The sequence below is a fragment of the Bidens hawaiensis genome, unplaced genomic scaffold, assembly GCF_021521415.1.
Source record: "Bidens hawaiensis isolate Kalapana, Puna unplaced genomic scaffold, B.hawaiensis_p1.1 tig00036390_1, whole genome shotgun sequence".
NCBI classification, from domain to species: domain Eukaryota; kingdom Viridiplantae; phylum Streptophyta; class Magnoliopsida; order Asterales; family Asteraceae; genus Bidens; species Bidens hawaiensis.
In genome coordinates, this window is record NW_027496356.1 from 33,479 (window position 1) to 48,537 (window position 15,059).

General features: G+C 37.5%; 1 protein-coding gene across 1 annotated transcript; it reads left to right on the forward strand.

Annotated features, from left to right (window-relative positions):
* Positions 1 to 11,864: 11,864 nt before the first annotated feature.
* LOC143588456 (uncharacterized) lies at positions 11,865 to 12,739 on the forward strand. The gene is made up of 3 exons (XM_077069449.1): positions 11,865 to 12,065; positions 12,159 to 12,370; positions 12,469 to 12,739. Exons 1-3 carry the CDS (start codon positions 11,865 to 11,867, stop codon positions 12,737 to 12,739), a joined length of 684 nt encoding a protein of 227 aa, XP_076925564.1.
* The last annotated feature ends 2,320 nt before the right edge of the window (positions 12,740 to 15,059 follow it).

The following is a 15,059-nucleotide window of genomic DNA, read 5'->3' on the forward strand; positions in this document are numbered from 1 at the left end:
ACTAAAGTTAGCCTTAGTGATATTCAGATTTCATAGATCCTGGTCCAGTACCTGCTAGTCACATGCAAACTAGAATCTTTGATTAGTGAAAGAGTATTACGAAAGAGGATATCGGCCAAAGCAAAATTATGAGGTCTCGGCAGAGAGAGGTTTTTTTTTAAGATATAAAAGATAATGAAAGTGGAAAAAGTAATTCCTTAAAGCATTTATATCAAACCTTGCGGGTCGGGCGGAAAACTCTTTGTGGGCTCAAGGTGAACCGAAAACTCATGTACCAGCCCAACTGGATTCAAGATCCATTTTTGATGTTCAAATCATTCAAAACCCAAGTTTTAAGAAAAGGTTTATACAAACGTTCCGAGGAGAGTAATTTCGAGGAAAAACAATATAAGACATGACACACAAAATAAGAAATATAAAAATAAAAAATTATCTTCACCAGAAAACAACTCCCTTTATTTTTTTAGCGTCAGGATCAAATTTAAGTTCTTCGTAAAACTGCCGCCCTTTTATGAAAAGATCCGAACATGGAATCATATTGTTTAAGAGGCTGTCGCAAGGATTCATATTCAGCATTATTATGACGCAAAAGGGACAGGTTGATAGCAGGTATAACATACTTAGCATGATTTTCATTGTATCAATGATATGATTAGAGTTCAGTTCGGCATAAAGCTTAGATGGACATCACTCATGGACCTGTGGTGCCTCCTATCTATTCTCAAAGCGTATTCGGCTTTCCCTAGATCGCCCCAATTTGACTCCAACCCCCTAGTGCTTGATCAAAAGCTTTTATGAATGCAAAATTTTAGGCTTTAAGGTTGAACGTTGGATTTAGTGCCAGTAAACTGACAAACCTTTCATTCGAGACATGACAGGACTTACTTATGTGCCCCCATCTCTGTAGTTCTAGTTTGTCCCTTTAAGCCTTTATAGAAAATAACTTAATAGTAGATAAGTAACTCATAAATATTTTTTTTAAATAATAATAATAAATGTAATAGCACAATATTTTTGGGGATCAAGATACTAACGGGCTCGTGTATGACTGGGTAATTGCCTTTCTGCCTATCATTCGGAGAGATGTATCTAGAGACATGCACCTGTCTTCAAAATGACCCTCCACATTAAGTTTAGCAAATTTAGTTTATATCACTTTAACTTTTACGCATCATGGAAAGCTACCGTACAATATCAATGACTGTTCCAGGGCCTTTTAAGCTTAATAACTTCACCCGTTAGGCACACAAAAACAATTTATCTATCATTTTTCAAAGGTTGGATCAATTTTCATTTGAAAATATTTTTGATGCTTCTAAAAGCTGTTAACTGAATAGTGATATCATTTCCCATAGATTTAGGTAAAACACACGTGTTAAGCATTCAGTCACCCCGGTTACTATAAGCTTTCAGGTTAATGGCTATCCGTTGTAACCACAAGTGGTTAACTGGACCAAACATGCATGAAAACACATGTCCTTCCAACTCAGAGTTACCCACATAATTTTAAGTGAAAGAGCACGAAACACAAAAAAAACATATCATAATCGCCCCTCATTAGGTAAATGGCTATCCTGTGAAACTACAAGTAGAACACTAGACCAACCATATACAAGTATATGTCCTTCAAACTTGAGCAACCGACATATTTTAAGTGAAAATGAATCTTGAAAAACTCAAAAAAAAATTTATTAGAAAAGACAACGCACACACGACAACACACACACACACACACTATTTTTGACGTTTTGATTTTTCAACGCACACACACTATTTTTTTCTTTTTGATTCCCCCCCCCCCTAAATTTGTGAAAAACTAAACAAAAGTACAAATTTATCCTCAAAAAGACTCAATCCTCAAACCGTAGCATTTTAAGAAAACTCACAAGCACATTAAATTTTGCTGTTCCGACCGGTTTTGTAAATAAGTCAGCCACGTTATTATCTGTGTGGACCTGTTCAAGATGAATCAACTTTCGATTGAAACAGTCACGAATAAAATGAATTTTAATATCAATGTGCTTGGTTTTAGAATGTTGGACTAGGTTTTTCACAATAGCAATGGCTGCATCATTATCACAGAAGATAGGAGTGTCAAGAAATTCCAAACCGTAATCCAGCAACTGATTTTGCATCCAGTTAACCTGAGAACAGCAAGCGGACGCAGCAACATACTCTGCTTCGGCTGTCGAAGTAGACACTGTTTGTTGTTTCTTACACTGCCATGAAATGAGCCGATCTCCAAGAAACTGGCAGCCAGCTGACGTGGATTTCCTGTCAATGTCATCGCCACCATAATTGCTATCAGCAAAAGCATAAAGATCAAATTCTGATTGCTTGGGATACCAAAGACCTAACTTCAGTTGTCCCTTCAGATATCTAAAAATACGTTTAACAGCAATTAAATGAGAGAGTTTAGGATTAGCCTGGAAGCGAGCACATTGGCAGACTGCGAACATTATGTTGGGACGACTGGCTGTGAGATACATCAGAGACCCGATCATCGATCGATAATATGTCTGATCTACGGGATTCCCTTCAGGATCAGATAACAAAAGCGGTCTTTCAGCCATTGGAGTATTAGCACTCTTGCAGTCTTGAAGCTCAAACTTAGCCATCATATCTTCAACGTACTTTCCTTGATGTAACAGAATACCCGTTGGACTTTGGCGAACCTTTAACCCCAAAAATGTTGTCATTTCACCCAACGAACTCATCTCAAATCTTTTCTTCATAACTCCTTCAAATTCTTTGCACAAGTCAGCACTGGTGGAACCGAAAATGATGTCGTCAACATAAATCTGAACCAGAATCAAATCTTTTCCTACAGTTTTCCGTAACAGAGTTTGATCAATCGTTCCGCGCTTGTAGCCGTGGTCAAGTAGGTGCGCGGTCAGTGTAGCATACCACGCCCGTAGAGCCTGATGTAGTCCATATAGAGCCTTGTCTAACTTGTAACATGATTTGGCTTCTTAGAGTCAACGAAACCCGACGGCTGATCGACATAAATTTCTTCTTTGACCTCACCATACAAAAACGTTGTTTTAACATCCATCTGATAGACTATAAAACCCATATATGATGCATATGCCAGAAATATTCTAATGGCCTCAAGCCTAGCTACTGGAGCATAAACTTCTGTGTAATCTAACACTTGGCGAAACCCGCGAACTACCAATCGTGCCTTATTACGAACAATAACCCCGGTGTCATCTTGCTTGTTCCTAAAAACCCATCTTGTATCAAGAGCTTTCTTTCCTTCCGGCAATTTAACCAATATCCATACCTTCAACTTCTCAAACTGATTCAGTTCTTCATGCATAGCATCAACCCAACTAGGTTCTTGAAGAGCCATCTCAACATTCTTTGGTTCGATTTGAGATACAAAACAAGAGAACATGCAACTGTTTATGTGTCCGGTCTGACTTCTGGTGGACACACCCGCTTCAATGGGACCTATGACGTTCTCAATCGGATGATTCTTTTGAATTCTTGAAGGAATTGAATGATCAGAAACATCACAGTTAGGTTGAAGATTTGTTACGTTCTCCCCGAAGTCAGTAAGGGGGGTTTTCCATCCAGACGTTGTTGTACTGTGAGAGTACGAGGTGCTGACAACGAATTCATCTGGAATGGCGTCGGGAAACAATGTGCTCCCGAATATCTGGCGAACGGAACTCTCCCCCTTAACATTTGCAGTATTCTCAGATGAGATTGGTTGTGAATGATCGGTCTCTGAAGATTGGATAGGCTGATAGTCGGTTGTGGTTGCAACACTAGTCATCTCAATAACCTCATCATCCAGTGAAGGAGAAATATGAGACAGTGATTGAGAGCTGTCTTGAGTGATCTCCACTGTGGAACCACCTTGAGAGTCGGTGATGATGACTGGAACCACATTAAAAGGCTTAAAGAATTCGTTGTAGTCGAATAGCCAATCAGGGCCAACACGGGCATCAATTTCATTTTCTTCTAACCAACGAACTTCAAAGGACTCTATAATCTGTTTGGTAGACTTGTTGTAAACCCTGTAGGCTGTATTACTGGCATATCCAATGAAATAACACTCATCTGCTGTGGCCCCAAACTTTGGAGTGGTTTCTAGATTCAGCAATGTGCATGGACACCCGAAAGCTCTGAAATGTGCGACAGTGGGTTGATGACCATAAACAATCTCATACGGAGTCTTCATCTTTGACTTGTTGATTATCACCCGGTTCTGAACGTAACAAGCCGTATTAATGGCTTCAGCCCAGAAAAACAGTGGCAATTTAGAGTCACATAACATCGTTCTTGATGCTTCGATTAAAGTTCTGTTTCTTCTTTCAGCGACACCATTTTGTTGAGGCGTCCGCGGAGCACTGTACTGATGAAGCACCCCTTTTACTGAGTAGAAATGATTCAGAACTGCATTCTTGAATTCCGTCCCATTGTCACACCTGATTCCTTTCAGCTTTAGGTTCAGTTGATTCTCCATTAATACCACAAATTTCTTGATCAGATCTGCAGTTTCTCCCGTATTTGACAAGAAAAATACCTATGTAAAACGTGAGTAGTCATCAGTAATAACTAGACAATAAAAGCTGCGAGACAAGCTTAACACATGAACTGGCCCAAAGAGGTCCAAATGAAGTAACTGAAAGACTGACGAGATGGTATTAATTAACTTAGGCTTATGAGATTTTCGATGATGTTTTCCCAAAGCGCAAGCCACACATTTTTCAACAGTCACAAAATCTTTGATAGATAAACCACGCACTAAATTGTTTTTAGCAAGACGATTTAGATTTTTAATATTAGCATGACCAAGCCGACGATGCCAAAGCATCGCATTATGTTCCGACACTTTTGAAAACAAGCATGTAATTTCGTCGGGAACATTTTGGTTCATGTCGATCACGTAAGCATTATCTTTTCTTTGTGATCGAACAAGAATCCATTCTTCTGGTATGATTATACCCGGTTTCAGAATTAAGCACTCCTTTTTAGTAAAATGAGTTGAAAAATCTTTGTCACAGATTTGCGACACACTTAAAAGACTGTGCTTCAATTCTGGAACAAAATTAACATTTTCAAATTTTAACACACTGTTACTTACAATACCCTTTTGAGTGATTTTTCCTTTCTCTCCTCCCGCAAAGGAAACATACCCACCATTAAATGTTTGAATGTTGTGTAGCTGGGTGATATCTCCTGTCATGTGCCTGGAACAGCCACTATCAACATACCAAGGTCTGATGATATTCCTCCATAGCTGTCCCTGCACAAAACATGAGATTAGTTAGTTTTTTGTTACCCAGTCAATACTTACACTGGGTGACCCTGACTCATCAACTTTTGTCACAGACTGCCATGTCATATCCTTTTGATCATCAAAAATAGAATGATTAGATGCTTTCACCGGAGATTTAGGCAACCATTTATGTCTGAAAGATTTGGAATTATAAGTACGAATGGTTGTCATGATCTCCGGTGCCTTAGACAGAGATTTATTAGATGAAACCGTTTTCTTCTCCTGTTTAGGTCTAGTGTTAGTGTTTATATGTGATTTTGAACGTGAAACACCTTTACTGACCCTTCTATTGATCATGTTGGGTTTGGTCTGATGATGACTAAACCTCCAAGATTTGTTTCGATTCCAATCATCATCAAAGGAACTAGCCGAATAATGTCTAAACCCTTGCCTATATGCATCATGAGGCACATACGGCATATTCGTTTGATAGAATCCGTAGTATGGAATGTACGGACGATGTGGACAATTTCTGGCAATATGACCAGGAGTGCCACAGTTAAAACATGTCTGGCGTTTTATGAAAAATTCACTCTGGGCAGCTCCTTGTCTGGACTGGTTGTGTGGACCAGTCTGTTTAGATTTGCGAGAATTCACATTTCGCCTTTTGAACTTATCACCTTGGTTGTCATTGGAGCATCCCTCCTTAACAAACTTAGGTGCAACATATTTTGCTGATGTTTTTGAATTTTTTGAAATTTTGTTTTTATTAGAAATCACATTATTGGAATTTAAAGTTTCAACCGAATCAACCACACAAGAATCCTTGCTCTTTAAAACAGAGCCCACACAAACAGTCGGAATAACAAAATTCAAAACAGGAAGTTCTAAAGAAACATCAGAAACAACATTATTATCAAAATCAAAACACGGGTCATCATCCTCATCAGTCCATTCCTTCACAATAACTCTTTCTGCACATGAAGTAGAGACATTAAAATCGTTCATCTTTAAATTAGAAGAACCAGCATCAGTAGAGCCGGTTCCATCACCTTTGTCTGGTTTACCATACTTCATACCCTTTATTTTTTCTTCATGTTCTTTGGTAACAGGAGTAGGAACATAATTGTGATTATATGGTGGGGAAACCTGACTATATCCTATGCCTTCACCTTCATTTTCTTTCCACCATAGTTGATTTTCAATCATTGAATCAACTACTTTACTTGAACCATCGAATTTTTTAAAATCAAGTTCAGCCTTTTCAAACTTGCTAGTGAGATTCAAGATTTCTAGCTTGGAGGCTTCCAGTTTAGCAGTTATTTCAACGATTTCTTATTTGGCATCAAGGTGATGACAACTTTTTATACTAAAATCAGACTTAAGTTTTTTAATGTCTTTGTTAAGAGATTCTATTTTGTCTAGAAATCCCTTTTCATTTTTCTTAAGTTTAAAACTCTCTGATTTTATTCTTTCCATATCTCTACTTAGACTGTCATTATGAAGTTTATACATTTCTATTTTCTCACCACAATTCAAAGAACATGGTTGAAAACATACCACAGATGAATCCGGAGAAGTGAACGCCATGTATGCAAACTGGAGCTCCTTAACCTTCTCCTCAGCAGTGTTTTCCTCTTCAGATTCCTCAACTGTTGCGAAATTAGTAGTTTGATTTCCAATGTTCAGCGCAGCCATCTGACCTTCCCATGAGAACGTTTGAGCAACCATACCTCTTTCCCCATTACCTGAACTACCACCAGCTTCACCCCGAGCATTTCCAGCAGGAACCAAGGCCCTTTCCATATTCCCCTCTTTAGCCGGATTGGTGCATTCACGAGCAAAATGACCCGGCTCATGACAGTTGTAACACCTGAGAGTCTCCTTGTTAAAACCCACTTTTTGATTATTTGGCATGTTCCAGTTATTTCTACCCGTCCTTTACCACGCGATGTCCATTTCTTCAACATCATCAGGATGGATCTGATCAAATTCAGTAGCAGCCATGGGTTGGACCAAGTCTCCGGCCAGAAACGCATGGTAACAATTCATAAATCCTGTCATTAATGCAATATTTTCTTGAGTTTCTTTAGGTATAATAGGAATCTGGCTGGAGTTTACACTGGAAATGGTTTTGCCAGAATCACTAACTGACTGGCTGGATTTGGTAAAAAATACTGGAGCTGGATTAGGTGAATTTGATGACGATGATTGACCAAGGGTGGACGAGAACATCTGAAAGTTTCCAGGTGGTAGTTGAGAGGGCTTAAATAGTGAGAAACTATCTTGAGACATGAGAGCACTGTTAGAAGTAACATTATATCCAGCAGCGTTATAAGAGCTAGCATGATTTATTGCCCGCTGTTTATCATCCATATCGCAGGACTTAATAGTTGCAATCATCTCATTCATACTCATTCTGTTAAGGTCTTTGGTCTTTTTAATGAAGGCAACATGCATGTCCCAATTCTTTGGAAGAGAGTTTACCAACTTATTGTTAATCTATAAAGTTTGTAGAAAGATTCCAACAGTTCTCATTTCAGTTGCAAGGGATATGAACCTTTGAAGTTGAAATTCCAGTGTCTCTCCCAGAACGTGATTAAACATATTAAACTTCTGACGCAGCAGATCTTGACAACTTCTTTTCATATCCTCATTTCCCTCATAAACTTCTATCAGTGCGGCCCACAACTCTTTAGCCGATCGGAGTTCTCTAAACTGAAGTGCAATCTCGGGCGTGAGTGCCATAGTGAGAGTTGAAAGAGCTTTCTCATCTTCTTCGACCTTTTCAAAATCAGCATCATCATATTGAGAAACTGGCTTTATAAGGACCTCAGTTGATCCATCCCTTTGGTAAGTGATTACTTGAGGTCCTCTCACGATGCTTTTCCAAATTTTAGAGTCTTTCATCTTGGCATAGTGTTCAAAACGAAATTTCCATTCATTGAACCCTTCAGGAGATAATAAACGAGGTACACGTGTAGTAGTACCCATAATTGAATCAAGTTCTTGGTGAAGTGACGAGTTGCTTGAGTTGTTGCAATTTGTTAACTGGCCATATCAAAACTGTTACTAATTTACTTTAGGTCCAATTAATAAGTCCAAGAAAGCAAAGCCCAAACAAACAGTCTGGGATGAATACACTGAGATACGTAAACCGAGAACCAAGAAGGTTGATTAACTCTTTGACCGAGAACACGTTTGACCGAAAACAAATGTTGACCGAAAACACCAACGTTGACCAGTTCTTTGACCGAAAACCACCTTTGACCGAGAACTCAAAGTATAGATAAGCTTTTTGACCAAAAACTAGGTATGTTGACCAAATCAAAAGACCGAGAACACTCTTTGGCCGAAAACTGATCTTGACAGAACACAGTGCTAGCCGAGAACAGAGTGAGGCCGAGAACAGAGTGAGGCCGAGAACTAGGAACAGACGAGAACTAATACTTAGCAAGAAGCTGATTTTGGCCGAGATCCCTAAACCTTTCAGATTTTGATGTAACAAACTTTCGAAAAATAGGGAATTTGATTTGTTTCCAGATCGAAACCAATCCAAACCAAAAATAAGACTTCCTCTTCTCCGATCACACTTTCGCCGGAATCAATAAGAACTACCCGAACTTGATATCTTGAATCCATTGATATCACAATAACGAGCCTGAATTCGTCAAAAGGCTCTGATACCAATTGTAAGTCCCGAATCTGGATCACTACAATATGATATCAACCAAACGAGTATTGGTGCGGAATACCAATCCTCGGTGATTCAAGAACACGAATAGTAACAAGTAAACTAACACAGAATTGCTTAAAAAACACACGTATATATTGAATACGTCGGGTGCTTAAGCACTTACAATACTTGATAATAATCAGAACTAACAACAATAACCTATACATCACACCTCTATATATAGGGATAACAACCATAGGCCGGCCCAAACAACACCAAGCCCACCGAGAACACATAAGTGTTCTCGGTTTACATATGCACCCAAAACCCAAGCCCAAACATTAAGAAATAAATACATACAAGCTCAAACCACAAAACTAGGCCCAACAATAGATCTCAGAGATATCCCTTACGTAATAGATATCATAACATTCTGAGATAGACCCAAATGGATGTTAGTTTTGTTCTATAAGTTTTACCTTAAATGTGTCCTTACACATGTAACAAACAATATTGCTCTATTTAGAGGATAATATGATCATTGAGATTATTACCTTATGCTTCTTTAAGTAGAAGCCTTATGTAGGTTCAAGTCTATACTCATTCAGATTTTAATTAAAACTGCAACACACTAGATATGTCTAAATTAATGAGAAGCATTTAAAAGAGTATTAAAAAAACTTTAAAAGAAATGAAAGACTATAATTTAAAAGAAGAAGTGAGAATTCAAAACGTTAGATTACTCTAAACTTTGCCATATTTAGTTATAAGAAAATGTAATTTTCGGGATATGTTCTTATGTTAGCAGATAAATCTATCTCATTGAGGAGTCATAATGAACTGATAACAACAATCTAAGTTATAATGATATAATGTGTTGATTAATCACAATGCAATTAGCAATAAATGTTGTTGAAAATTTATCAGTGGACTCATAAGTTTATTAACTCCATATAAATTATATATTGAAGATTTACAGTGATAAAGTCAGCTACCATGTCTTCTCAAACAGTAACAATTCTAGAAGTGTTGCATTAAAATTTTGATATGAAATTAATTATTCGTTTATGAACGAATTGAAGAATCTAAATTTTGGTATCGAGTGCATTCATGGTATGCTTAAGGATCCGATAACTAAAAGTCTCACCCATAAATATTATGAAAGCGCGTATAATAATGACGGGTTATTGATGACTATGCGCAACTACATATCATACTATGAATGATTAACTGTTAAAATTCCTCATCAATTTTCATTTTGTATGTCTCTTAATATGTTCTGCATGCATAATGACATATAGGCGAATTAATATACAAATCAAACGTTCTGAAAGGCTTACTTGAAAATTTTGATCATAACTACTTAGGTTTTAAATAAGGACTGCAGTATGATTAATGGGGTCTTGAGCTGATGTTCAATTCAATGACTGTATTTCTATGCTCCAGTTTAAGTTTAAAGCTAAAATGAGTGTTAACTCCTAATCATGCTTATCTAATACTCATAATAAATGATTACTCGGCCAAGTGGGAGAATGTAAGAATAAATATATATTATATATTTATTAATATGGAAATCATTAATATTATATTAGATAAAAATATTAATTATACCATATTATATATATTAGTTTGGTAATTGTTGATGGACCATATTACCTTTAATTAACTAATAAAGGGTTTCCCCTTGGGTGTATATAAAGAGATATAAATATTAACATCATAACCTAATGTCACACACATAACAATTTTGTGGGCCTCCTCTCTCCTAACCCAGGTTTCTCTCAAAAACCCTAACACCATCCTTAACTATACATCCTAAAGGGGAACTCAATCAAGATGACAAACATGTCGACTACATCATACTCTGTTGCGGCTACTACTCTCCATGCTGTAACAGGTTCATAGGTTTAATATTTATCATGTTTTCTATTACTTATATAAAGAACTGATCAACATTATCATCATCCCTTAAACTTCGCTTTGGAGGATGCTTGGTCTGAATAATGGCTTCTTCAATTGCTTTCACGATTAGTTTGAAATTATATCTCCTTCACCTCCAAACTTTCTTGCTTCTTCACGATCATTGCCCGTATATAATGCAAAGTTTGCATCTATTATACGCTAGAGATCTTCAATGTTGTGATTTCCTTGTGGAGGGAGTGTGCTACATTCCCTATTCTTTACTTGGTTCAGTCTTTTTGATTTGATACATCTTGTAGTTCAAAATGTGAACATCCAAATATATTAAATAAATGATTCATAACATATCTCCTTCACCAACATCCTTTAGCATGTTCTTAGAAATCAAACCCCACAAATTATAATGAGACAAAAACTTGAATCCCCACCCCCACCACCTTTTTACCAACAAATAAAGCTCTGATACCCATTTGATGGATATAAAGAACCGAATTATAGATATAAATTCATAACTATGAATAACAAACACAAATTTATATTTTACTAGCTAGAATCAGGACTACCTTGCAAATTACCATAGTTGGAGGAAATGGTATAAAGTCTTTTAAGTAAAACAATAGAAACCATTCAATCATTTCAAAAATCTTTGTTTTTTAAAACAACTCTTATTTAATATAAATAAAGTTTGAATCCTCTGTTGGAAAGTAGTTGTTATTATCACTTGGTCATATTGATGCATGTGGGATAATGGATGCATGGGATTCTCTTGAATAAGTCAAGTCCTTCACGTGCGGCTTTATTATTTTGTTATTTCTCCTTTTTGGTAGGTCAAAGTAGTTTGCTTATTTATCTCTTTTTTAGTTTTTTACCGTTAGTTTGTTTCTCTGGTTCATGTATTTATAGCTTCTTGGAATTTGAATGCAGTTAAGCTTTTGGCTATTCTCTGAGCATACCATTGATTTCACTTTATATCAATTGGTATTAGAGCGAAAATTATCAAAATCTTCAAGAAGTAAGCAGAATAGAAAGTGATCGATGGCTGCAAATGAAGAACACATGAAAGTTCCGGTGTTTGACGGTCACTACGAACACTGGAGTGAGATGATGGAGAACTTGCTGCGTGCAAAGGGGTTATGGAAGCTCATTGATCCGAGAATAAAAGAACCGAAAGTCGGCATCTCCGTGACTGATGCACAGAAGAAGAAACTGGAAGAATTCCATTTGGTCGATCTACAAGTGAAACATTAACTCTATCAAGCTATCGATAGGGTAACGTTTGAGCAAATACTTGATCGATCATCGTCTAACGCTATATGGGGCTCGATAAAGAAAAGGTTTGCTGGTAACGAGCGAGTGAAAAGATCCATGTTACAGAAATTAAGAAGAGATTTCGGGATTTTGGAGATGAAAAATGGTGAGACCATACCCGAGTACTTTGGTAGGGTCTTGACCATTTCAAATCTAATGAAAAGCAACGGTGAGGAGATGACCGACACGAAGATTTTGGAGAAGATTCTCATAACTTTGTCTGAGAAATGCATGTACGTTGTAGTCTCCATTGAAAAAAATTGAACAATGTGGATGAAGTGACCGTTGATGAGTTGCAAAGTTCTCTTATAGTGCATGAGCAAAAGTTCAGAAAGGTTGATAAAGAAGATGAACATGCACTCAAGATAGATCAAAGTGAAGGATCGAGTGGCGGTCGTGGTCGTGGAAGAGGAAGGTTCGGTTCAAGAGGAAGAGGACGTGGTCGTGGTAAATCATCATTCAACAAGGAGACCATCGAATGCTATAGATGTCACAAACTTGGACATTTCTCTTATGAGTGTCGGGGTACGAGGAAAAGGAGGCAAACTATGCCGGTTTCAATGAAAATGAAGATGTTATGCTCATGGGTGAATCAGAAATAGAATAGCATGTGTTTGGCTCTTACCAATGATGATGGAAGACATCCTCTTTGGTTCTTGGATTATGGGGGTTCGAACCATATGTGTGGAATCAAAGAAAAGTTCGTTACTTTTGATACAAAATTCTCGACCACCAATAAGGTTAGGTAACAACACCAGATTGAATGTAGGTGGTAAAGGAAATGTGAAGTTGAGGATCGAAAGAACTAACTTTATAGTTCAAGATGTGTACTATGTGGCTGAGTTAAAGAATTCTTTTCTAAGTGTGGGGCAACTTCAACAGAAGGGACTATCCTTCTTGTTAAAGTCAAACACTTGCAAAGTCTATCAAGAAGAAAAGGATCTTTTGCTTGTAAGCAAGATGAGTGCAAATAGGATGTTTCCTATTTGTGAAGATATTAATGGTGGAGTTGTTGATCAGAGAATGGAAAGGTGCAATTATACAAATGATAAAAGGTTGGGCCACATAAGTCAAACTAGCATGGGGACACTTCAACAAAAAGGAATGGTTAGGGGTTTACCTTCTTTTGATGTTGAAAAGGCAGTATGCAGGGAGTGTTTAATTGGAAAACAAACAAGAGAAAGTATTCCAAAGAAAAGTAGATAGCGTACATAAGGGATTCTATAGTTGGTCCACTCAGACATTTGTGGGACCATAACACCCCATTCCAATTCAGGTAATAAATACATGATAAGCTTTATAGATGATTTTAGTAGAAAGGGATGGGTCTATTTTCTAAAAGAAAAAATCACAAGCCTTGGAAAGTTTTAAAGAGTTCAAAGCTAGAGTTGAAAAGGAAACGAGACAGGCTGTTAAGGCTCTTAGAACGGATAGAGGGGGTGAATACCTATCTCTCGATTTTATTATGTTTTGCAAAGAATATGGTATAAGGAGACAATTAACAACAAGATATACTCCGCAGCAAAACGGGATAGCCGAGAGGAAAAACCGAACTATCATCGGAATGATTATTACGCTACTAGCTTGAAAACACGTACCAAAAGTGTTTTGGGCTTAAGCCGCTCTTTGGTGTTTTTATGTGTTGAATCGATGACCGAGTAAGGCTCTATATCATACCACTCCCTAAGAAACATGGTGTGGGAGAAAGCCTACAGTGGAACGTTTACGTGTGTGGGGTTGTTTGGCACTCGTGCATGTACCAAAAGAAAAAAGGGCGAAACTTGATGATAGAAGTATTCAATGTGTTTTAACCGGGTTGAGCGAAGAACCAAAAGGCTATAGGTTGATTTATCCGATGAATATGAAGGTTATAGTAAGTAACAATGTTGTGTTTGAGGGGGATAAAGAGTGGGTTTGGAGTGAAACTACAGAGAAAGAAGAAGAACATGGTGAAATTAGTTGGGGAAACCATATCTTTGATTTGGTTCAAGAATTAGATGAGAATGATGAGGAGGAACCACCATGGGTTGAAGATGAAACATGAGACTATGAATCTGATGATGTTTAGGTTCAAAGGGAAACAAGAGAAAGAAGGCCACCACAACACTTTGATGACTATGTAAATGGAAGTGAGTTTGATTCGGATAATGAGGAAGAATAGGTTAACGTAATGGAGATAGTTGATCAAGACCCAATTTCTTTTGAGAAGGCTGTAAGGATGGAGAAATGGAAGAAGGCCATGGATGTTGAGATAGAAGCATTAGAAAAGAAAGAAACTTGGCATCTCGTTGAATTGCCAAAAGACGCCAAGTGTATAGGCGCTAAATGGGTATACAAAACGAAGTTGAACGAGAAGGGCGATGTTGAGAAATATACGGCGCGGTTCGTAGCGAAAGGGTACGGTCAAGAATACGGTATTGATCACATGGAGGTTTTCGCTCTGGTAGCAAGTATGGATACGATAAGACTAATGATAGCCATTTCGGCTCAAAGAGGATGGAAGTTATTCCAAATGGACGTCAAGTCGGCGTTCTTGCATGGGAAATTGGAAGAAGATGTTTATGTACAACAACCTATGGTTTATGTTGTGAAGGGAAGTGAAGAAAAAGTGTATAAACTCATTAAGGCTTTGTACGGTTTGAAACAAGCTCCTTGATCTTGGTTCAATAGGATAGAGGCCTATTTTTTGGATTAAGGTTTCGAGAAAATTAAAGCCGAAAGCACGTTGTTTATCAAACGATGAAGAAAAGATGAAGTGTTATATGTTAACATATATGTCGATGATCTCATATTCATCGGAAATGATGATGATATGATGAAAAATTTTCAAAGTGCTATGAAGAAAGAATTCGAGATGACAGATTTGGGAAAAATGAGATATTTTTTTGGGTATTGAGTTCTTTCAAACCAGCCATGGCATTC

Coding starts and splice junctions, on each gene's coding strand:
- LOC143588456 (XM_077069449.1), top strand. CDS start 11,865: ATGGCTGCAAATGAAGAACACATGAAAGTTCCGGTGTTTGACGGTCAC. Junction 12,066..12,158: donor TCCATTTGGTCGATCTACAA/GTGAAACATTAA, acceptor GGCTCGATAAAG/AAAAGGTTTGCTGGTAACGA. Junction 12,371..12,468: donor ACTTTGTCTGAGAAATGCAT/GTACGTTGTAGT, acceptor GCAAAAGTTCAG/AAAGGTTGATAAAGAAGATG.